The sequence below is a fragment of the Malus sylvestris genome, chromosome 10, assembly GCF_916048215.2.
Source record: "Malus sylvestris chromosome 10, drMalSylv7.2, whole genome shotgun sequence".
In the NCBI taxonomy this organism is placed as follows: Eukaryota; Viridiplantae; Streptophyta; class Magnoliopsida; order Rosales; family Rosaceae; genus Malus; species Malus sylvestris.
In genome coordinates this window covers 27,809,710-27,835,411 of record NC_062269.1, presented here as the reverse complement: position 1 = coordinate 27,835,411, position 25,702 = coordinate 27,809,710, and the positions used below count along the sequence as shown (strand labels likewise).

At 38.8% G+C, this 25,702-nt stretch overlaps 1 protein-coding gene and 1 pseudogene across 1 annotated transcript; one reads left to right on the top strand and one right to left on the bottom strand.

The window, feature by feature from the left end:
• Window positions 1-326: 326 nt before the first annotated feature.
• Window positions 327-16,571, bottom strand: LOC126584401 (purple acid phosphatase 15-like; annotated as a pseudogene).
• A 3,732-nt stretch (window positions 16,572-20,303) lies between these two features.
• On the top strand, window positions 20,304-22,323 carry LOC126587594 (F-box/kelch-repeat protein At3g17530-like). Its single transcript, XM_050252677.1, has 2 exons — window positions 20,304-20,507; window positions 20,755-22,323. Exon 2 carries the CDS (start codon window positions 20,789-20,791, stop codon window positions 22,286-22,288), a length of 1,500 nt encoding a protein of 499 aa, XP_050108634.1. The 5' UTR covers window positions 20,304-20,507; window positions 20,755-20,788; the 3' UTR covers window positions 22,289-22,323.
• The last annotated feature ends 3,379 nt before the right edge of the window (window positions 22,324-25,702 follow it).

Sequence of the window (25,702 nt, the reverse complement as noted above, 5' to 3'; positions counted from 1 at the left end):
TTGGCACAATATTACAAATGTTTTGGAAAAGGGACGGTAAGAAATTACATTATTCACAGAAACAACAGGTGATGATAATCTCTATGAGATGGAGGTGGAACCCCTGCAAATATATAATAGAATTCGATATCCGAAATTGCTCCAGGAACCAATCTTACACGTTTGTTGTTGTATAAATTGGTTGAGAGAGTATAAATTCAAGTTACAAAGGAGACGTATAAATGAAATTTTATCATTTACATACAACAACAGCGGAGTTGCTCTTCTTCTGCTCTCTCTCTCTCTCTCCCCGCCCCCTCCCCCACCCCCCACCCCCCCAACCCCCCTCCTCTTATATATATAGTGTGTATACATAGGTGAAACCCCATCTTCCTACTCTTTCTGCAACCTTCCATCCTATTCCTATCTAGATAAGAATGGTCAATTGATTTGGGATCTTAATAATAAATTTTTCCCAGCAAGCAGCAGTGAGAATTAGAGGTCAGCAAGCCAACTTTCGAACAAATGGCGGATGCGGCATTTATCAGGCTGCCTCACTATATAAATTTGATCTCCAATTTTATTGTCGGAGTCATGGTTCCGGTACCATGTCCACAAAGCCCAAGTCTCATTCTTCACCTGCAAGTTATGCACATCAAAATGCACGCTTAGTGTATAATCCAGGTGGTGAAACTGAGCTGTAATTCAAGTATATACATTCTCAGCAGACTTCTAGCCTACTAGCCTACATCTATATGTTTGCTACCTCATACATTCTGCCTCTCTATAAAGGGCTTCGTAGGTACTATACCAGGAAGGATGCCAAGTAGCTACCAACCAGGGAGTTGTGGATCACTGATAGTCCAGTTAAGTATTCAAACGAAGAATTGCAGACTTCAAGCATTAAAATTCAACTCTATCAAATCCAACGATTTCAACAGTTTACACTTATCAGCAAAATTAGACCGATACTAGAGGCATTGGAGCACCAGATTAAGCTCAGATTTTCGAGCTTGGGGAATCTGTTGCTGATAGCAGTCATACTGACATCTGATAAGCTGTTCAAATCAAGCACGTTTTCGGCGGAGCCATTGGCATAATGTGTTAAGGATGGTATTATTAAAGATTGAATTGGTGATAAAACTTAGAGCTAGTTAGTTTGTTGTGGTTGTTGTATTAGACTAGTAATTAGTTGAGATTGTTATATAGGTGGCAAGGTGGTTAGAAGGTTAGAGTTATGTGAGGATGTATATATATATACACACACACACACACACACCACAACATTGTAATTTTTTTTCTCTTAATCAATGAAATTCATTTTCTCTAACATGGTATCACCCGCCTTCTGTCTACCGACTTGATCCAATCCACGTTTTCCCTTCTCCAGCTTCTTCGCTAAGCTTTCTTCCTTCCTAAGCTTCTTCCTAAGCTTTCACTGCCAAACCCTAACTATCTCCCATGGCGACCTCAGCTTCTCCCTCTTCTAAATCGGCAACACAAATTCATCCTGATCTTCTCTCAAATTCTAGTTCTACTCTCTCCACACCTTTAATCATGATCCAGAATATCGAATCCATGGTGCCGATCAAGCTGACTCTGACCAATTATCTCACTTGGAGTGCATTATTTTATTCGATCTTCCGTCGCTATAATCTCACTAGAATTCTTGATGGATCGATGCCTCCTCCAGCTCAATTCATCTCTAATGCTGTTGGAAATCAAATTCTGAATCCGGCATATGTTTCTTGGTTCGAGAATGATAAGAACATCCTCATCTGGATCGATTCCATGCTTTCTAAATCGATCATTCCTTACATTGTTAGAGTTACTACATCCAGATAGCTTTGGGTAAAATTGGAGTCACGCCTTGCGATGGCGTCTCAATGGCACATCCATGAGCTCCGATCATGTTTACACAGCATTTCAAAGGGCGATTCCACAACTGCTCAATATCTTCAACAAATTCAAGAGATCGATGATGCTCTTGCCAATGTCGGTGCTCCAGTTAAGGATTCTGAATTAATCTCTATCACATTTCACGATTTACCATCAGAGTACGAATCTTTTGTTGATGCGATACAATTCCAGCTTGGTTCCACCACACTTGATGAGCGGCATAGTCTTCTTCTTAGTAAAGAGATTCAGTTAACAAATTGGAAGAAAACTACTTCGACAATGCCAATTCAGGCGTACAACTCCACCACCGGCATCCTTCATACTCCACATTCTCAGGCCTTTGTTGCTCAACATAATCTTACAGGTCGTGGTGGTGATCGTAATTTCTCTCAAGGTCATGGTGGCGATCGTGGTTTCTCCAACCCTAGAAACTTCCAAGGATGAAGCAACTTTCGTTCTAACAACTATCATCTAAATTCTTCTCGCAACAACTCTCAGTGTTACAACCGTTGTAGTTGATCATCCTTCAATTTCTCTGGAATGAGGATTCCATGCCAAATTTTTCGATAGTTTGAGCATGATGCAATCGAGTGTCCCTAGCGCATAAATCCACATTATTCCAGCAATGCTTCTCATTCTGCTATGGCTGCAAGCACACTTTCTCCTCAACTTACTTGGATTGTTGACTCCAGTGCTAGTACTCACATGACCAATTCTTACAACACTCTTCAAAGGTTTGCCCATTCTCTACTCTGGTTCTTTTGCATTACATACTCCTCATCATAATTTTCAACTTCGAAATGTGTTGCATGTTCCTGATTTGAAACAAAATATGCTTTCTACAAATCAGTTTCTTGTTGATAATTGGTGTTCTATGCATCTTTATCCTTATCACTTCGCTGTGAAGGATATTTCTTCTGGAAAGATGCTCTTTAAAGGTCCTGTGAGAGATGGCTTCTATCCATTTCAACTATAGGCTTCCAGTTATGTGATCCACAATCACAATGTGTTTGCTGCTTCTGTTAACACATCTAGAAATATTTGGCACCAAAGACTTGGCCATCCTTCGATGAAGATTCTCAATAAGTTGGCTACTAAGTATTGTATTTGGTTTTCTAATGGTTCTAATAAGTCTTTCTGTAATGGTTGTGCCTTAAGCAAAAGTTCCAGATTGCCATTTGCTTATGTACCTTGTCATACCAGTAAACCTTTGGAGCTACTTCACATAGATGTTTGGGGGCCAACATCCGTCACTTATGTGAACAATTTCAGATACTATGTCATCTTTGTAGATGATTTTACAAAATATTGTTGGCTTTATCCTTTGCAATATAAATCTAATGTGTTTCCTACTTTTCTTAAGTTCAAAAGTCTTGTTGAGAACTTGTTGCATACTAAAATTGTTGCTCTCAGATCAGATCTGGTGGGGAATATCTTAGCACTCAATTCTCTAATTTCCTTGTTGAAAATGGTATTAGTCATCAACTAAGTTGTCCATACACTCCTCAGCAGAATGGTTGTGCTGATTGCAAGCACAGACACATAGTTGAGACTGCCAGAACATTTTTAACAGTTTCTAAGGTCCCTTACACCTATTGGGATCATGTTTTTTCCATAGTTGTGTTTCTCATAAATAGATTACCTACTTTATCCAGATTGTCTTCATGGGAACGTCTTTTCCACAGATCACCTAACTATGCCACCTTGAAGGTTTTTGGGTGTAGTTGTTTTCCATGGCTGCAACCTTACTCTGAGTCTAAATTGGATCCCAAAAGAAAGTTATGTGTATTCCTTCATTACAGCCTTAACCAAAAAGGTTACAAATGTTTGGATCTTACTACCAACAAGTTATACATCTCAGAAATGTGATCTTTGATGAAGGCAGTTTTCCCTTTAACACTATTGCAGTTTCACAGTGCTCTTTTCCCTCAACAGCATCTTCACCTCTCAATACCATTCCCATTCACCTCACATTCACTCAACCACATATTCATTCCCCTATACCATCATCTCCATCTCATATATTTCCAAGTAGCTCTTCTCCAATAGCCCCTATACCTATATCTCTTATACCTACATCTCACTCAGTTCCTACTAATACTCACCTTATGCAAACCAGGTCCAAATATGGTATTTACAAACCAAAAGCCTTTTCTGCAAGCAAACATCCTCTCATTTCTTATTTTTCATATGAATTTGTCCCCACTACACATCTCCAAGCTTCCAAATATCCACATTGGGTTAAGGCAATGCAGGATGAGTTTCTTGCCTCGCAACAAACTGGTACTTGGTCTTTAGTACCCAAAACTGCTCATCAAAACATTGTAGGATGTAAATGGGTTTTCAGGATTAAAAGAAAACCTGATGGTACCATAGATAAGTACAAAGTTTGCTTAGTTGCCAAAGGTTTTCATCAGCAAGAAGGACTTAATTATACTGAGACTTTTAGTCCAGTAGCCAAGCCTGTGACAATTCGACTCATACTCATTCTTGCTGCCCAATTTGATTGGAGTCTCAGTCAACTAGATGAAAGCAATGCTTTTCTGCATGGGACATTGTCTAAATCTGTTTATATGCAACATCCGCCTGGTTTTGAAGATGTTATTCACCATACTCATGTTTGTCAACTGCATAAATCCCTATATGGTTTTAAACAGGCTCCCAGAGCTTGGTATGAAAAATTCCATGGCGCATTGCATACTCTTGGCTTCACTAGTTCTAAATCAGATCATTCATTGTTTGTTAAAAGGGATCTTATGGTCTTTGTTCTGATATATGTTGATGACATTATTGTCACAGGGCCATCTGTAGCAGCTTGGAAGCATGTAATTTCTCAACTTAGCTCTCTCTTTCTCATCAAAGACCTTGGTGCACTTCATTATTTTCTGGGAATTGAAGTCAAGCGATCCTCCAAAGCCATCTTTATTTCACAAACCAAGTATATCTTGGATCTGTTAAAGAAGACTAACATGGCTAGAGCAAAACCATGTGCTACCCCACTCAATACATCTAAGCTGGATCATTCTTCTCCATTGCTTGATAATCCTACAGAATATTGATCTTTGGTTGGTGTATTACAATATCTTACTTGGACTCGGTCAGATTTATGATTTGTAGTCAATCTTGTTTGTCAATTCATGCACAATCCAAGGCAGTCTCATTTTCAAGCTGTCAAAATGATCATTCGATATCTTAAGGGTTCCATTGACATTGGTCTTTGGTTTACATAATCTGTCTCTGTTCCATCTCTCAAAGCCTTCTTAGATGCTGACTAGGTAGGTTGCACACTTGATCGAAGATCAACTGGCAGTTATTGTATTTTTCTGGGTTCATCTATCATCAATTTGAGTGCTAAGGAGCAACCAACAGTGGCTCGTTCTTCAATAGAGGCAGAGTATCGATCTCTAGCTAATACTGCAGCTGAAATTACATGGATATGTCAGTTACTTGCTAATATTTGTTTCCATCTTCCATGTTGACACGCCCAACCCTGATATTCCCCGAACACCAGGATAGGAACGTGTTGGCCAACACCCGAAGGTGACGAAGCCATATTAGAATGCATAAGAACCCGAAATATATAAGACTTATAAATTTAATTATAATTAATATGCAAATGAGGAACGTGTTCAGAGCATACAACTAATCTAGAACACTAAAGAAAAAAATATAACATTGAAGGAGCAAAGGAATGGGTTCTACACCGAGAGGCCTCGAAGCTGCCGAATCGAAAGTGCCTTGACGTCGGGATTGTACACCTCAATTCTAAGTCCTGAGGGGGCGCAAAACAAACATGAGTGGACCAAGTTGATATATATATATATATATATATATATATATATATATATATATAGACTAAAACAGTTATCAACATACTAACCACCAAAGTTTTATGGAAATTCAATAGTATAATATGTAATAGGTTTTCCGAAAACCCTAGCATGCCATAAAACCTTCATAAAACATATCTCGTAAATAGTGTGATACATAATGGTATCCAATAATAATATCTCCCGACCCAATGCCAGCTTTTATGTCCCTGTGCCCGTAGCCAAAGATTATTTCTCCTGGCCCAATGCCAACTCCATGTCTCTCGGCCCGAAGCCAGAGATTATTTCTCCCGGCCCACAGCCAACAACCATAATCCTCGCCCGTGGCGGTATAGTGACCACTAGATAAGCACAAAACCATTGAACATAGACTTTCCAAACATAGGTATATATATATCTTAAAAACATCTTCATAGTATAAAGTCATCCATCACCTATACTATAAAGAAGTGTGCAAAAGCATGCTCATAAGCAGTATAAAGTCATCCATCATCTATACCACATAGAACATGAGTTCGATAAAATATGGTAATTCAAAATATTCTCAGTAAGCATAATATCTCATAAAAACGTTTCATAAAAAGTAATAATTAAATTAGGCTTTTTATGTATGCATTTCTAGTATTAAAACATGCATTTTAGAAGGAGTCCACTCACAGATACTCCGTCGTTGTAGAGCCATATGAAATAAAAATGACGGAATCGCTGTAAATAATTGCACATAAGCACATAAATGGTCCAATTAATAAAACTTTATTCAAATGATTGAATTTGGGAAAACGGATGTCTAAAATGGATTCAGGAAGTCGAATTACCCTAAAAAGGGTTCCGGGTAAATTTCGAAAAAGTCAATAAAAAGTCAACACTAAGAATATTCCAAAGAATATTCCTTGACAGAATATTCTCAGACGGAATATTCCAAAGAATATTCCATCCGAGTTGGGCTAGTGGGTTTAGGCCGAAGGGGCCTAGGCCCAAAAGCCTGGTTTCAAATGGTCAAGGGTTTGGGTTTAATGGGCTGGATTGGCGATGGGCCTGGGCCTAGGTGCACGGCCCAAGGGCCTAGTTAGACTAGGGTTTTGGGCTTGAAAGCCCGGTTATTTAATTGGGTCATTTGGTTTAAAAGGATAAGGGATTGGGCTACCCAAATGGGCTGGGTAAAAAGGGTTTTGGGTCTAAGGTTGTGGGTCATCGGACCAAAGGAATAAGAAGGCCAAAAATTGGCTAGAGAATGCCCGAGCTTTGATGGAGCTCGAAACTTAGTCAAAACAAGTGAACTAAAATACCAAAATGAAGCCCGTGAAGCAAGGAGTCGAAATATACCTTCCTCGTGGCCAGTCGTGGCTGAAATATGATCAGAAAACGTCTGCAAGTTCCAGCACCTCGCCAGAAAACATGGAATATAGTCCTCCGAGGTGTTTCTTCATATTTTGATGTCCAAAACACAACAACGTGGTCATAAAAGAACTATAGGGATGAAAAGAGAAACATTTGGAGTGTTTTGAGGCTTACCCAAATCGAAAAAGTTACAAAATCATTCGAAGTCGCGTCGGGGAACTTAATTGCATATATCTGCACAAAATCTCTTTCCAAAGACTAGTTTAAGCTCTTAAGATCCAAATTGTCCCTTCGAACTCCTCAGTTCAGTTTGAGGAGGGGATGTGAAGGATAATATTGTTAAAGATTCCATTGGTGATAAAACTTAGAGCTAGTTAGTTTGTTGTATTAGACTAGTGATTAGTTGAGATTGTTGTATAGGTGGCTAGGTGTTTAGAAGGTTAGAGTTATGTGAGAGTGTAGAGGGTATCCATACATATATATATATATATACACACACATACCACAACATTGTAATTTTATTCTCTTAATCAATGAAATTCATTTTCTCAAACAGAATGTAGCCTCATCGACGAAAGGTTAAGGTGCTCGTCAATGTGAACGGCACAAACATTGCGGAATTGGAAGCAAGGAGGCCGACGACGAGGTCCGGGCTGCCGGTGGCACCGATGCAAAGGGCGATGCTACTGAGGCGCTCAAGGGCGAGCTAGCGCTTGCAGAAGAGGGAGCAGGCATCAAGGCTGGGCTTGGAGGCGAGCCGCCGAAAGACCTCGGCGATCTTTTTACTACTTAGACTTTCCTCCGAATACTCTATCACCACGGAAACTATTAATCTGATTTACAAATTGAGGGCCAGGAGTCTGATGTACAATACACTGCGCTGGTACCGTATTCAACAGAAATGAGGTACACATCGAATATATATATATACACACACTCATTTCAGTTCCCTTGTTTTTTCTCCTGCAGCTCTCTGAAATGCTTGTAACTTCTCATCTTTGTGCTTCAGATGAATGCTGATCATTATCTGCAATTACTTTTGTCCAATTCCTGGCCAACCTTCAACATTAGACAAACAAATATGGATTTCTGGGAGGATCAATACAACAAGCACGACAGGTGCTCGGACAATAAATTTTCCCAGACACAATACTTCCATGAAGCTTATATAGTTTACCTACAATGCACAATATCTATTTTCTCAAACAACTGGGATTGTACCAGGATATCAATATCGTTACATCGACCTTGAATCAGCCATTCAAAGGACTATACAAAACAAAATACCTCTTCTTCGTTGCAAGTATGACGGGGGGATCGTGTATCTGCTGGAAGTCGTCATCTGTTTTGACTACAACGCGGCGATTGTGTCAGGACAACAAATTGTGGGGCATGGCATTGGTATGTTATTCACTCTAATAGGTATATATATAGTGGCTACATGTATCTATATTAATGTAATAAGAACAACAATATAATGATGATTTCGAATTTATCGATCTCACCATTTCATATCCTAAGTAAATGTTATGTAGTATGTACATGAGCTGATGAATTCTGATTATGGTAATTTGCAGTGCAATTTGTTTGGGGTAGTAATTTTGAAAGTTTGATTCTAATTTGTTTTAAAAGCCTTTCAAATTCGTCAAAATTAAATAGACCATGAAATTCCTAAGTTAAAACATGATCAAATATGCGGCAGACAATGTTTTACTGACACCAAATTGCTATGCATCCTGCAAATATATAACATAATTGGCACAATATTACAAATGTTTTGGACAAGAGACGGTAAGAAATTATATGAGATGGAGGTGGAACCCCTGGCCTGGAATTTAATGGAGAATACAATGTATGGGAAGTTGTTGAAGGTTTTTTGTACGGAGGTTATAGCAAACCTCATTGCTCCTTCCAAACTCCGAATGACTTATAGGCGGGGTGCATTGTGAGCTCGGGAGCTAAGGGTTTTGTCGAAACACCACCCTTATAAGCGGTGCCACCATAACATTAGTGAACTTGTAACACTAAGTGACAATATAAAAGTCACTTCCAACAATTTTTTGTCTTCATAATAGGGGGAGGGGAAATTTTTGGTTCATCAGTTGAACCAATTTGCAGTAACTCAACAAAATACGTAAATAGTTCAGAATTCGATATCTGATTGCTCCAGGAACCAATCTTACACATTTTTTGTTGTATAAATTGGTTGAGAGTATATATTCAAGTTACAATGGAGATGTATAAATAAGATTTTATCAGCTACATACCACAATAGCGGAGTTGCTTTTCGTCTTCTGCTCTCTTTCTCTCTCCCTCTCCCCATATATGTAGTGTGTATACATAGGTGAAACCCCATCTTCCTACTCTTTCTGCACCTTCTGTCCTATTCCTATCTAGATAAGAATGATCACTTGAGTTGGTATCTTAATAATAATTTTCACAGCAAGCAGCAGTGAGAATTAGAGGTCAGCAAGCCAACTTTAGAACGCATGGCGGATGCAGCATTGATCAGGCTGCCTCACTATATAAATTCGATCTCTAATTTTATTGTCGGAGTCCTGGTTCCGGTACCATGTCCACAAAGCCCAAATCTTATTCTTCACCTGCAAGTTATGCACATCAAAATGCACGATTAATGTATAATCCAGGTGGTGAAACTGAGCTATAATCCTAGTATATACATTCTCAGCAGACTTCTAGCCTACTAGCCTACATCTATATGTTTGCTACTCAATAACCGATCAAGGGTATTCAAGTTAGTCACAGGATTTTCGCACCCCATATAAACAGATATTGGTGCGAAGTGATTTTCTCGTGACATTTGTTGATGTTTGCAGCTACTTTCTGATTTAAGTTTCTTATTTTCCTTTGTAATTCAAGGTGTTTGTTCTTAGTTTGTAATGTAGGGCTCAGATTAAATCAAAGCTAATAGGCTAGATGTGTGTCACATGGCATATCATCTCACTTACAGGTGAGCATGTGCTATACACGTGAGTGTGTGAGGTGGATGAGTGAGTGCGCCCTCAACGACTATATCTCACCCTCCACTGATGTATCAATTCAGTTATAGCTGAATAAAATCCAAGGGAGAAATCTCTTCACCTTCTTCGTACCTTCATTCCTTCATGCTTTCTGAGCAGAGATCATAATCTCATTGATTTCTTTTTGATTTCATGCTTTGATACTTCATAAAATCACAAACCCATATAAAATCACGAACTCTATCATGGCCTCAGAGCCAGGTTCATCGCTTTAATTTGGGCATGAATATGTGATTTCTGTGTTCTTCAATGAATTGTTTTCCCTAAGCTTCATTGCTGAAGAATCGCGCTTTGAAAATCTGTGAAAATTGAAGATCTGAGTCTAATATGGCTAGAACAACGAGTTCTGAGCTTCGCACTCCTATTTTCAATGGTGAGAACTATGAATTCTGGAATATCAGAATGCGAACCATCCTCTAGTCTCATGGAATGTGGGAGCTCGTAGAGACTGGGTTTACTATCCCATAATCATATATTGTGGTTGTGGTAGCTGATGAAAAGAAGGAGAATGATGCAGCTACTGAAACTCCAAACGTTGTGGAGATCATAATGAAGGATACTAAGGCTCTTGGGTTGATCCAAGGAGCTGTCATTGATCAGATTTTCCCCAGGATCTCTAACGAAGAAACCTCCAAGGGAGCTTGGGATATTCTACAGCAAGAACTCAGAGATGACAAACAGGTTAGAAATGTGAAATTACAAGGTTTAAGCAGAGAATTTGAGTACACTAGGATGAGAGATGATGAATCCTTATCTACATACCTTACTAAATTGTTTGACCTCATGAATCAAATAAGGGGTTATGGTGAAGAACTATCTAGGGACAGGGTTGTTCAAAAATTACTTATAAGCTTGCCTAGAAGTTATGACTCTATCTGTGCTGTGATTGAACAATCAAAGGATATTGAAACCCTTGAAATCCAAGAAGTTGTTGCCCCTCTGAAGGGTTATGAACAAAGGCTAGATATGCATGCTAAAAACTCTAATGAAAAGGCATTTGTTAGTCTAAATGTTGGGTCTAAGTTTCAAAAACCCAGTGGGTTCTCCGGTACTCAAAAATCAGGAAAAAATTGGAAGAACAAAAGGAAAAAGTGGGATAACAAGCCCAACCTTGTCTCTAAGCAGAATAATTCTCATGATTCGAACAAAACAGCTTGCAAACATTGTGATAAACTGCACTATGGAAAGTGCTGGTTTGAAGGAAAACCTAAATGCACAAATTGCAATAAATTTGATCATGAAACCAGAAACTGCAATGGGAACAAAATGGTGCAGAAGGCCAACTATGCAAATCAGGTTGATGATATGGGAACCTTATTCTTTGCTTGCAATTTTGTGACTCAGGTGAAAGTCAATAATACTTGGTACATTGATAGTTGTTGCAGCAACCACATGATAGGAAATGAAAGCTTGCTGATGAATATGAGTAGAAACCTGAATGCAAGAGTAAAAATGGGAACTGGTGAAGTTGTGAGTGTAGCAGGAATAGGTACACTTGTCATTGAAACTAAGATGGGAAGAAAACACATACAAGAAGTGATGATGGTGCCTGGCTTGGAGGAAAATCTCCTAAGTGTGGGGCAAATGTTGAAACATGGTTACTATCTACTATTTGGTGGTAATGTAGTTTGTATTTATGATAGCTAGAACTTGAATGGACTGGTTGCTAAGGTTCAAATGACTGGCAACAGGTGTTTTCCCTTAACCATGATGCCTGCTACACCACTAGCACTGAAAGCTAGTGTATCTCATTGTACTCAGACTTGGCACAAGAGGCTTGGTCATTTAAACACAAGAAGTTTGCTGCAACTTAGGGAGTAAGAAATGTTTCATGGGCTGCCTCACTTGGAAGATTCCAAGAATGTTTGTGAAGGATGTATGCTTGGCAAGCAACGTAGAGATGAATTTCCAAGAGAATTTGCTTGGAGAGCTAAATTCCCACTTGAATTGGTACATACATATATCTGTGGTCCAATGCAAATTGCTTCAAATGCTGGAAACAAGTACTTTATTCTGCTCATTGATGATTGTACTAGAATGACATGGGTTTATTTTCTGAGATAAAAATCCTAGCCATTTGAGTATTTCAAAAGGTTCAATGCAATGACAGAATTGCAGGGTAGACACAAGATCAAGTACCTAAAAAATGATAGAGGTGGTTCATGTCTTCTGAATTCAGTGACTATTGCAATGTCTCTGGTATTCAAAGGCAACTAACCATGTCATACACACCACAGCAGAATGGTGTGTCTGAAAGAAAAAATAAAACTGTGGTGGAAATGGAAAAAACTATGCTACATGAAAAAGGCATGCCATACCAGTTTTAGACAGAAGCTGTGCACATTGCAGTATATCTCCTCAACAGGTGTCCTACAAGGTCTTTGGATAAAATGACTCCTTTTGAAGCCTATAGTGGAATAAAACCTGGAATTGCACATTTGAAGATCTTTGGTTCAGTGTGCTATGTTCATGTTCCCATGAATTTTAGACACAAGCTTGAATGCAACAGTCACAAATATGTCTTTGTGGGGTATGGAACCAGTGAGGCAGGATACAGGGTATTTGATCTTATCACTAATAAAATTATATTGTCTAGAGATTTAGTATTTGATGAGAGTGCCAGATGGGATTGGAATGTAAGCTCTGAAAAATATTTTGATACATCAATTACTACTAATATAGCAGAATCTGAACGAACTCAAGGATTAGAAGTTCAAATGAAATTATACTCCCTGAGATCACTTCTGATATTTCACAGGAAAGTTTGAGTTCCAATGCTGATGGTTCAAGCTCACAGATTGATCTATCACAGAGCTATGATTTTACTCCAAAGAAATGGAGACCCTTGAATGAAGTTCTTGCATAGTGTAATGTTTGCATTATGGAACTTGAAAGCTATGAAGAGGCTGCTCTAGATTTATCTTGGATGAAAGCTACGCAAGCTGAGCTAGACATGATTGAAAAGAATAGTACATGGATGCTGGTAGACAGACCATCTAGCAAACCTATGATAGGTGTGAAGTGGGTATACAAAACAAAACTGAATCTTGATGGAAGCATTCAGAAAAACAAAGCTAGATTGGTTGCAAAAGGTTATTCACAGAAGTCAATAATTGACTTCAATGAGACTTTTGCACCAGTTGCTAAGCTTGACACCATAAGGACTTTGATAGCTCTTGCAGGTCAGAAAGAATGGCAACTCTTTCAGTTGGATGTAAAGTCTGCATTCCTTAATGGTGTACTCAAGGAGGAAGTCTATGTTGATCAACCTCAAGGTTTTGTCATAGAAGGCAAGGAGGATAAAGTGTACAAGTTAAACAAGGCATTATATGGCCTTAATCAAGTTCCAAGAGCTTGGTATGATGAAATTGATTCCTACTTCACCAAGGCTGGTTTTAAAAGAAGTCCTAGTGAAGCCACTCTATACACTAAGGTTGAAAACTCAGGGATTCTCATTGTTTCTGTGTATGTTGATGATATTGTGTACACTGGTAGTAGTGACACATTGCTGGACAAATTTAAAAATGACATGATGCAGCACTATGAGATGATAGATTAGGGATTGCTGCACCATTTTCTTGGTATGAGAGTTGTACAAACCAAGAAGAGCATCTTTATACATCAGAAGAAATATGCAATGAAGTTGTTGGAGAAATTTGGACTAAAGGGTTGTAAATTCGTGGGAACACCACTTGTAGCAAATGAAAGGCTATGCAAGAATGATGGAAGTGAAACTGCAGATGAGTCTGAGTATAGGAAATCGGTGGGAAGCTTTTTGTACCTCACTGCCACTAGACCAGACATAATGTTTGGTGCTAGTCTCTTGGCAAGATTCATGCATGGTCCAACCAAGAAGCATATGAGAACAGCAAAAAGAGTACTAAAATACATTCAAGGTACTATGGACTTTGGCATTGAATATGTAAAAGGAAAGTCAGCATTGCTTATTGGATATTGTGGCAGTGACTGGGCTGGGAGTGTTGATGACATGAGAAGCACATCAGGGTATGCTTTCAATCTTGGCTCAGGTGTGTTCTCTTGGGCATCAATCAAACAAAACACAGTGGCATTGTCCACTGCAGAAGCTAAATACGTAAGTGTTGCGGAAGCAACATCTCAGGCCAAGTGGTTGAGGTTTTTTCTAGAAGATTTTGGAGAAGAACAGGTTGAACCTACTATGCTAATGTGTGATAACACTTCAGCAATAGCTATTGTCAAGAATCATGTGTTTCATCAGAAAACAAGACACATCAGCAGAAAATTTCACTTCATGAGGGATGCAATATAAGAGAAGGAACTTTAGCTTGTTTACTGCAAATCTGAAGAACAAATGGCAGATATCTTGACTAAGGCCCTACCAAAGGAGAAGTTCAACTATTTTAGAGAGATGTTAGGAGTCAAATCAGCTGCCAGCTTAGAGGAGAGTGTTGATGTTTAAGCCTTGTAGCTGCTTTCTGATTTAAGTTTCTTATTTTCCTTTGTAATTCAAGGTGTTTGTTCTTAGTTTGTAATGTAGGGCTCAAATTCAATCAAAGGTAACAGGCTAGATATGTGTCACATGGCATAGCAACTCACTTATAGGTGAGCATGTGCTATACACGTGAGTATGTGAGGTTGATGAGTGAGTGTGCCCTCAAACGCTATATCTCACCCTCAACTCTATGCTTCTAGATGTATCAATTCTGTTATAGCTTAATAGAATCCAAGGGAGAAATCTCTTCACCTTCTTCGCACCTTCATTCCTTCCTGCTTTCTGAGCAGAGATCATAATCTCATTGATTTTTTTATTTTTTTATTTCGTGCTTTGATACTTCATAAAATCACAAAACCACATAAAATCACAAACTCTATCAACATTGCAGTGGAGTGGTAAAAATGATTTAAACTGGTTCCATAACATTGACTGTCAAGCACATGCTCATCTTTCCATCAATCATTTTCAAGTTATATCATATGTAGTTTAGGGTCGTACATATTAAGTTATAACGTTTATAGACAATTGAATGCATTGTCAGACTGGATATATGCCAAACAGAAAAAACACAAAAAGGAGTACCTCAAGGATCCCATGGCCAAAGCTGCTTTCTCTGAAAGCACTGTAATTCGGTTGCCGATCCCAACAAAATTTACCTGCTGCTGGGCCGGAGGTAAAGTTCTCTACACAAAAGGCACCAACACCTAGGTGTTGATCAGGAGTAGTTGATGGCTCTGGGCAATGACCAGGTTCGTCAGCATGTTGAACTGCCATCTTCTCCCGATTACCCCCGTCACCAACGGTGAGATACACAGGACCACAGGAATCTAAGTTGTAATCATAATCTCGATTCGATCTCTTGTAGGCATGAACCTATTGTTTTATTCAAGAAAATTGAAGAATATTTAGTGCACTTTAAAGCAAAAAGATAATTAATTACAATGAGGAAAATTGTTCGTCATTCATAGACACCAAGGACAACTTAATAAAAACATGCTTGGGATCGGAACTAAATGGTACTGTTGTGATACGAGTTTCAAGATAAGGTCATTGTTTCTGATAGCGTTTCAAATAAGATTTGTATTATGTGTTTTAGCAACGAGGGAACCAAGTACCAATTAATTTCACATTAAATTTGTTTTCTCAAACGAGAACTATAAGCCTCAAAAGTCTTATTTTCAGCCTGTTCTTCTATTTCATGGTTCCCTTCAACAACCATTATTGGAACTTTGGACACTAAACTCTGCATATACCTACACAAATTACCCAGCAATGACAACATAAGAAAACAAGTTCTATGCCATAATTTACAGCAGCCATTGTATGTGATAGAAATAAAGCAATTTATGTTTTAACCATCCCCAGTAATCCCATCGAGGCTGATAGGTCTCATGTATTGGAGAGTTTGGAAATGAGCAAGAATAGCGGTCAGAGCCAGTTCCATTTGTGAGGTAGAGGTTTGCATAAGTAACATTACCAATCAATAGAACAAGATCAAGATTGTTACTTTTCAAGTGACTTAGTGTGGTAGTTGTGTTGTAAGTAAGGCCAAGGTCTCCCATAACCGCTATTCTCTCAGGGTAGCTCCGAGGACCAGAAACTGGCATAGTCCTGAAATGGTGGATTTGACTCATTGCATGTATAGAAGGATCCCCGCATCGATAAAAGTACAGTGTATTCAGTTTCAACCCTACATCGAAACAACAATTAGATCACCAACTTATCAGAAGAACCACATTCCATCACAACTTATGTTTGGGGGATTTAAAAGTTCAGTCATTTCAGGAAAACCCAACTTTGTAATTCTCCATTGAAACTTTGAAGAAAATAAGAAGCAAACGAAATCAAACTTGTGAGACGAACATGGTGGATGATTCCGGAAGTATAATTTTGGACTTCAAAAGGGTAGAGCTGATTGTAAACAAGAGAATACCCTGTGGCTTCATGTGTTGGTGGATATCTCAGCTTCCCATAACGAACAATGCTTGCCACACTTTTCTGGTCCAATAGACATGTGTTACAGTTGTGGTTTCAAAGCGCGATTCTCTAGATCTCAAGACTTTCAACTTCAAGAATAAAGGTAAGGCACAACCACCATAGAAATAGACATATGTTATCATTGTGGTTCCAAGGATTATTGGTCATGCATTTGTCAAGCACTTGTTGATGTTGTTGCTAAGTATCATTCACGTCGTAAAGTCATACACACTAACTTTGTTCAAGTTGATAATCCCGAAGATACCACTATGTAGTTTTTTGATTTTCAAAAGTCATCTACACCAATGGAAGATTAGAACTTTTAAACAAGGGCCAACATGTGTCTGAGTTCCCCCTAGTGGCTAAACGCCCTCTTAATATTTGGTTCAAGTTTTTGAACAATTTTCTATGGAGTAAGACAATTTTATGAATTAAATGACATCGAAGTTGTTGATTAGATCATTAATTAAACATGGATGAATGTGATCATTCCTTATTGGTGACACATAATTTGGTTTGAAAATTTTGTCTACAAATTTAGCCTTCCTAGCATTACTCTTTTTATATGTATTTGGATTATTTATTGGTGTTTTGTTTTAAATTTTGGATAATTCCTTTATGAATATGATTCTCGGGTGATTAGTGAATGAACAAAATTTAAATTTCCTTATACATGTGAATGAACAAAATTTAAATTTCCTTATACATGTGACTAAAGGCGAATTCAAACAAAAGCAATATTACTAGCCACTGTGAGGTTTGGCCATTCTTCGATCCTTTAGTATGGATAATATCGAATGTATTAAAATAAATAAATTTTAGCAATTTTTGAGATTCAAAGACCGTTTTACAGGAAATTATCGAGTAAGGCTACCAATCCTTGATATTTATATGGTTGGGCATAATGCATGTAGTCCAATATCCTAGTGGATTGGAAGTTGATTTCTACCTTGCGTGTCAAGTTCCAACATCCCTCCTCATCTAAGTTATTATAAAAGTTTTAAATCATCCATTTAATAATGTAACATCCCACATTGCCCAGGGGAATGGATCCTTTAAGCCTTATATGTATATTCTCATCTCTACCTAGGGGTGGGTTCGGTACGGTTACCGTACCAAAACCCTCGTACCAATTACCGTACCAAACTTTCGGTTTGGTAAAATCTATTACCATTACCATACCAAACTTTCGGTATACCAAAGTTCGGTATTGCCAAATGTTCGGTTGGCATGGTATGGCAATGGTAATTGCCACTTTATTTTAAGACAATCTGTTTTTGCTTTGTTCAACATTTCATATTTTGTACCTCTGTAATAAGACAAATATATATAAACCAAATGCATAGACGGAAGAAAATTCTCATAACAAGTGCCCAAATGGATTTCGGATTTCCACCTTCAAATGGATTTACAGCCGCATGAAATGTTGATGAATTACTTGAAAATTATAAGCCTGAAACAAAAAATGGAAACATAAAGCAGTACTATAGGTCTACTTCCTCACCTTAGCAGTACCAGTTGATTATTCAACAGAAGCATAAAGCACCACTATGGCACCACAACAAGACTCACCTCTTTAACTTAAACCTCACCTTAGTTGCTGATATCTCATAAATTGTAGCCTAAATTCATCTATTATTCATCATTCACAATTCACACACACAATAATTCAAATGATGCATCATGATTCATAATGAAAACTAAGCTTACAATTCAAATAAAAGTTATAAACCAAAACAAATAGAAGTTAACAATCCAAATAGAAGTTAAAGTTTCAAACTAAATGAAAATTGAAACTAAACTTCAAAAGGTAAAATTCATTGATCAATTCTTCAAGTTTAAGATGTCGAAGCTTTTGGAGGAAACATTGAACTTCTAGAATATTATAAATATATATTATAATTTATAAATATGTGTTATATTATATATTATATTATATTTTTGGTACGGTACGGTAATATCGTGGTAATGATATCCATTACCAATACCGTACCACGAACTTTCGGTACGGTACAATACCGTACCATTATCGTTGGCACAAAAAATTTGGCACAAAATCGGTATGGCACGGTTGGCAATTCGGTTGGCATGGCAATTTGGCAAAAAAATCCACCCCTATCTCTACCTAACACGAGTCATTTTGGGAGCTTACTGGCTTCGGGTTCTATCGGAACTTTGAAGTTAAGCGAGTTCACGCGAGAGCAATCCTAGGATGGGTAATCCATTGGGAAGTTCTCGTTCCCAAAAACAAAACCGTGAGGGCGTGGTCGGGGCCCAAAGCGGACAGTATCGTGCTACCGTGGAGTCGAGCTCGGGATGTGGTGGTGGGGGCCCAGGCCGGGATGTGACAATTTAGTATCAGAACCAATCCCTGGCCGGAAGTGTACCGACGAGGATGTCGGGCCCCTAAGGGGGTGGATTGTAACATCCACATCGCCCAAGGAATGGATCCTGTAAGCCTTATATGTATATTCTCATCTTTACTTAGCACGAGGCATTTTGAGAGCTCATTGGCTTCGGGTTTCATCGGAACTCCAAAGTTCAGCGAGTTCGCGCAAAAGCAATCCCATGATGGGTGACCCACTGGGAAGTTCTCGTGTGAGTTCCCAGAAATAAAACCTTGAGGGTGTGATCGGGGTCCAAAGTGAATAATATTGTGCTACAGTGGAGTCGAGCCCGAGATGTGGTGAGGGCTCGGGCTGAGATGTGACAAATAATAATAATTTAAAAAAAATATGGTTGGCATAAGGCTACGTCCTTTTTATTTTATTTTTATATGCAACGATAGCTTGTATTAACAAGCCAGAAATGAGGGAACAAAAAAACATAAAAACAAAAGTTTCTGATTTCTAGAAATCCTTAACTAAACAACAAAAACAACTACTATGAAGGGCAAATCAAGCTAGCTGATGGATTATGTTGGTGGCTAAAAGGCACACATGGGAAGGTGTTTAGGCCCAAATAGTTTTTAGGGTCAACAAAAGATAAACTCCGGTGGTTGTAATCATCACTGGTGTAGATAATATCATTTGTTCAAAACAAAAAAAGTTTGGGGTAGTGTTCAAATCAAGCACGTTGTCGTCGAAGCCATTGGCAGAATGCAGCCTCACCGACGAAAGGTTAAGGTGCTCGTCAATGTGAACGGCGCGGACGTTGCGGAATTAGCAGCGAGGAGGCCGACGACGAGGTCCGGGCTACCTGTGGCGCCAATGCAAAGGGCGGTGCTGCTGAGGCACTCGAAGGCGAGCTAGCAGGCGTCACGGCTGGGCTTGGAGTAGAGCCGCTGGAAGAGCTCGGCAATCTTTTTACTACATAGACTTTCCTTCGAATACTCTATCACCACGAAGACTATTAATCTGATTTACAAATTAAGGCCTAGGAGTCTGATGTCCATAAACTAGTGTCTTCGTCATGTCTTCTTTCTAACTTAGTGACACATGCTTCAACTTAATACCAATTCAACAGTGTTAACATTTGAAGAAAAAAACTAAAAATTAAAGAAAAACAACAATATCCCCTAAAAAGATAACACCGTTAAATTAAACAGTGATAACACCAATTCAATAGTGTTATGGGGTAGGTGGAGAGTTAGGCACCTTTTGTGTTTCTTTTACTTCTTTTTATGTGTTATATTAGTCTTTTGAAAAGATAGCACCGTTAAATTAAAAGTTAAGTTTATAGACATCTGTTAAAAAGTTAAGAGAACATACACAATTAAGACACGGAATTGAAGACTGCAAACCGCGGCCGAATTTGGGAGCGTAAGTTCCTAAATTTGGGAGGGTGTGGAAATCGGTCGCACAAGAATCAAAATAAAAACCCCTCTCTGCCATCGCATTATCGCACGCAGCTGCACGAACAAAACGCAGAAAATACATTTTCTGCGCCGAGTCTGCCCCTTTCCCTCTCACTCACAGCGCTGCTTCTGCTTCGGTCTCTTCCTCTTCCTACTGCCTAGTCTACAACAAGGTAACCTCATTTCTAACTTTTTATTATTCAATTTCAGTTTTTATATTTTTTTTTAAATGAAAGAAGGATACTTTTTTTGCTTCGATTCTTATTTCGCTTTTGAATTTCAATTGGCATTTTCAGTAGGGCTAAATTTTTGAATGTATCCATGAGTTTTTTTTTTTAACAAGAAATAGCAATGCCAGATGATGATGAGCTTTTGTGGAATCTTCTGATCTTGTTGTGTTGGTCTTTGTGTGTATCGTAGAACAAGGGTGAGGTCCATAATTGACATTGCACAAATGACGAACAAAACATCCAAAATCGGACAAGATTTGTTGGTGAATATTCTGTCAACTCTGCCTCCGAAATCTCTGATGCGATTCAAGTGCGTCGCTAAATGGTGGCATGCTCTCATCAACGACCCCAGGTTCGTCGACAAGCACCTCTCCCATTCCTTGCTGGACGATCAGTCCACTCGTGTCCTTCTGAAGCGAATGTTAGTCCCTTCTACGGAGGACCCAAATGGGGACAAATTTCAATCCGTATTCTCAGTACTTACTTTTGACAATGTCATTGTTGATGATGACGATGGTGGTGTGCACAAGTGTAGCACTCTTTCTGGGATCGAGGACGTCAATATTCCTCTTTCTATGAGTCTGGAGATTGGAGATGATCAATCATTTCATGTTATAGGTCATTGTGATGGGATCATTTGTCTAGCTCGTCCTAATTCTACTAAGGTGCTTTTGTGGAATCCGGCAATTCAGGAATTCAGGGTCCTTCCCTCGGAGACATACAGTCCAGATTGGTTCGACGAAGCATCCTTTAGGGATCCTCATCCTTGGTGGTTGTCTATGCCTTACATGCCACTAACAGATCGGTTCGACGATGTTTTGGGATTAGGCTATGATCCTAAATCTAAAGATTACAAAGTTGTCAAAATTGGATTTTCTGGTTCAGAATTGCATGGCGGCACAGAACATTTGATTATTCATCCTCCCAAGGTAGTAGTGTATACCCTAGGAACTAATTCTTGGAGGGAGATCGAGCCTTATTCTTTAGAAACGGAAACTACTTTCCTTTGGCCTGAAACTTTTCAGGTGTACTTCAAGGGGATGTGTTATTGGATAGGAAGTGAGCAACAAAAGGAATTTGCCGATAGCTATGATGTCACCTATCCCGAGCAAGAAAAAATTAGGCGAGTGATCGTTTTGTTTGACATGAGTCGTGAGGTGTTTCATGACATACTGTTACCACATGAGATGGTAGAGTTCAACAATTTCGAAGGAATTGGTATTGAAATGCGTCTTAAGGTGTGGAATGAATCCATCGCTCTCTTTCGCTTGAATCGTAATACCTTTGAAGATGGTGATACACCACCCTTTGAAATGTGGCTAATGGATGATGATTCTGGTGGTGGTCCGAAAAATGCGGGTGGTGTTTGGACAAAACACTTTGCTGCCAAGATCCCATCATTCTCAATGTCCGGCTTGCCCCTGTACTCCACATTGGCAATGTGGAAAAGCGACGAGGTTCTTACAGTAGAGGGAAATGGAGGCTTGCCAATGTGGAAAAGCGAAGAGGTTCTTACAGTAGAGGAAAATGGAGGCATAGTCTGCTATAACTTCCGTACTAAGAAGCTTAAAAATCTTCCCATTCAAAGTGCTGTAAGGATCAATCCCATTTTTCCTCCGCAACCGTATTATTTGCCACTGTGCAAAGCAAATCATTCGCCCGTTGTATATGTGAAGAGTATGGTTTCGGTCACGGAAGGCAACAACAAGTACATGTGTACGTAGATATCGAAAGTAATGAAATCCTTTTGTTGTTCAAATTATGGATGTCTTTAAGAAACTTGGAGTCGATAAAAATTTACGAGTATATGAAGCAATACAACCAAGAAACGAAATGATGGCTACCCGCAGATATCCACCCTGCGGTGTTGCCTTTCAACGAAGAAGATGAGATACTCAAACAATGTTCGAAATTAAGTGTATTGTAAGTTGTACGTTTTTACAAGATGAGATACGCAAGCAATGCCTAAATCGTTTCTGTATTTTTTCGTTCGGAACCATGTTTAGCTAGCGTTGTCCTGAATGGATTTTTGAAACAGAATTATAATCTAAAATTTGGACTACTAGCTAGCTTAGGGTTTGAATCTGATATATGATGAACCACTTTATATAATTGGGTTGATGATGAATCGTCCACTACACAGTTACTACCCTTTATAGCATGAGAACGCATTGCCGTGGGCAACAAGAAAGATGCATTCCCTAATTCCGAATGTGTTCACACTCACTTGACCTTAATTATTATCACCTTTGCTAGCTAGCTTCAACTTAATCTTTCTCTACACTCTACACTTGACCTCAATTCTAACAATTTGTATGTTGTATATTTGATCATGTTTGATTAATAAATTAACTAAACAGAAGGCATGTTGTGTTAACAATCTGCAAATGTGAAGCAATACAACCATGAAATGAAATGATGAGTACCCGCAGATATCCACCCTGCGGTGTCGCCTTGCAGCGACGAAGCGGGTGTCTATAGGACAATATGATTTCCCCGGTCCGAAGGCTAGCTCCAGGGTGAGTAGCAGCAAATTGAAATAGCTATTTACTTAATCCACAAGTTAATTAATTATCTGCAACCGGGATAAGTAAGTTGAATAGAAACCATGAAGAGGAGAGGAGAGCTCCAAAATTTCAAAGATAAGAATTACCACTGCTAGAAGGTAGTGGTTGAAACTTCAATTTACAAGATAAGATACATAAACAATGTCCAAATCGTTTCTGTTTATATTCGATTGGAACCATATTTAGCTAGCGTGGTCCTGAATGGCTTTCTGAAATAGAATTATAATCTAAAAATTGAGACTATTAGCTTGCTTGGGGTCTGAATCTGATATATGAGGAACCGCTATAATTGGGTTGATTGGGTTGTTGATGAATCAACCACTACACGGTTACCACCCTTTATAGCATGCATATGAGAATGCAAAGCCTTGCATAACAAGAAAGAGGCATTCCCTAGTTCAGGATCTGTTCACACTTACTTGACCTTAATTATTATCATCTTTGCTAGTTAGCTTCACCTTAATTAATTTCTCCAAACCCTACCCTTAACCTCAACTCTAACTATTTAAACACCTCTTCATTTCTTTGAAAATTCACACTTCATTCACTCTTTAGCTTTCCTTGTTATTTCTCTTCCCATCCTCCCTCCCTCCCTTTGTTCTTTTGATAATTGCTTGACAACCATGCACTTCTTCAAGATTGTTCTGTTGGATTTTGTGGCTCAATACTTCTTGGGCCTTTAGTTTTTTGTCTCAAACCCAAATAGGTTTGGCCTTTTGTTACCCATTTGAAAGCCACATGGCAGCTAGGGTTTAATTAAAAGGCACCAGCCTTATATAAGGCAATTCATGCCTTTTGGTCAGTAAAGAGAGCAGAAACTCAGCGGCAGCAGATAGCAGAAAAAAGAGAGCAGAAACTCAGCGGCAGCATATAGCAGAAAACAGAGAGCAGCCGATAGAGAAGAAAATTGAGTGCTGCTGTTTTACTGTTCTCCATTTGTGCAATCATTCATTCAAAGATATATTGCTACATTTTGTGGCTTTTGGGAGAGAAGGATTTGGTATGTGTTTCTTCTTCTCTATTTGTTCTTTGTATGAGTGAAAGCTATTGGGTGTATGTGGGATTTGGGTTTGAGTGTTGAACTCTATTTGTAATCTCCTTTTGATATTAGTGGAATTTCCTCGCCGTCTCGGAACTGGACGTAGGCTTACGCCGAACCAGTATAAATCCTTGTGTTATTTAGATTATTTGTCTTATCATATTTTGCCGTTGTAGTTTATCATATTTTGCCGTTGTAGTTTATTGGTTTCACATTTGACGCTTCCGCACAACATGTTCTCGTTGTCATCGCTCTTTGCTTCGTCACTTATGTCGGAAAGAGCAATGCTGCCACACCATATGATATCTTCCAATACGTCTTCTGCCTTGGGAATGGAATTTGTGGAAACCAACAAGTTCTACGGCATACCTTTACGACACACGGCCTCTGGCCGAGCAACTTTACCGATCCATCTGCACCTATACTCTGCGCTGGCACCCTATTCGACAGAAATCAGGTACACATTGAATATATATACTCATTTCAGTTTGTTTTTTTCTCCTGCAGCTCTCTGAAATGCTTGTAACTTCTCGTCTTTGTGCTTCAGATGATTGCTGATCATAATCTGCAATTACTTTTGTCCAATTCCTGGCCCAGCTTCAACAATAGACGGACAAATATGGATTTCTGGGCGCATGAGTACAACAAGCACGGCAGGTGCTCGGACAATAAATTTTCCCAGACACAATACTTCCACGAAGCTCATAGATTATGGTTGACCTACAATGCACAACATCTATTTTCTCAAACAACTGGGATTGTACCAGGATATCAATATCATTACATCGACCTTGAATCGGCCATTCGACGGACTATAGGAGGGAAAACACCTCTTCTTATGTGCAAGAAGGACGGGGGGATCGCGTATCTGCAGGAAGTCGTCATCTGTTTTGACTACAACGCAGCGAATCCGGTCGATTGTGTCAGGACAACAAATTGTGGGGCATTGGTATCGTATTCACTCTAATAGGTATATATAGTGGCTACATATATCTATATTAATGTAATAAGAACAACAATATAATGATGATTTCGAATTTATCGATCTCACCATTTCATATCCTAAGTAAATGTTATGTAGTACGTACATGACCTGATGAATTCTGATTATGGTAATTTGCAGTGCAATTTGTTTGGGGTAGTAAATTCGAAAGTTTGATTCTAATTTGTTTTAAAAGCCTTTCAAAATCCGTCAAAATTAACAAGACCATGAAATTCCGAAGTTAAAACATGATCAAATATGCGGCAGACAAAGTTTTACTGACACCAAATTGCTATGCATCCTGCAAATATATAATATAATTGGCACAATATTACAAATGTTTTGGTAAGAAATTTACATTATTCACAGAAACAACAGGTGATGATAATCTCTATGAGATGGAGGTGGAACCCCTGGCCTGGAATTTAATGGAGAATACAATGAACGGGAAGTTGTTGAAGGTTTTTTGTACCGAGGTAGTAGCGAACCTCATCGTTCCGTCCAAACTCCGAATGACTTATGGACGGGGTGCATTGTGAGCTCGCGAGCT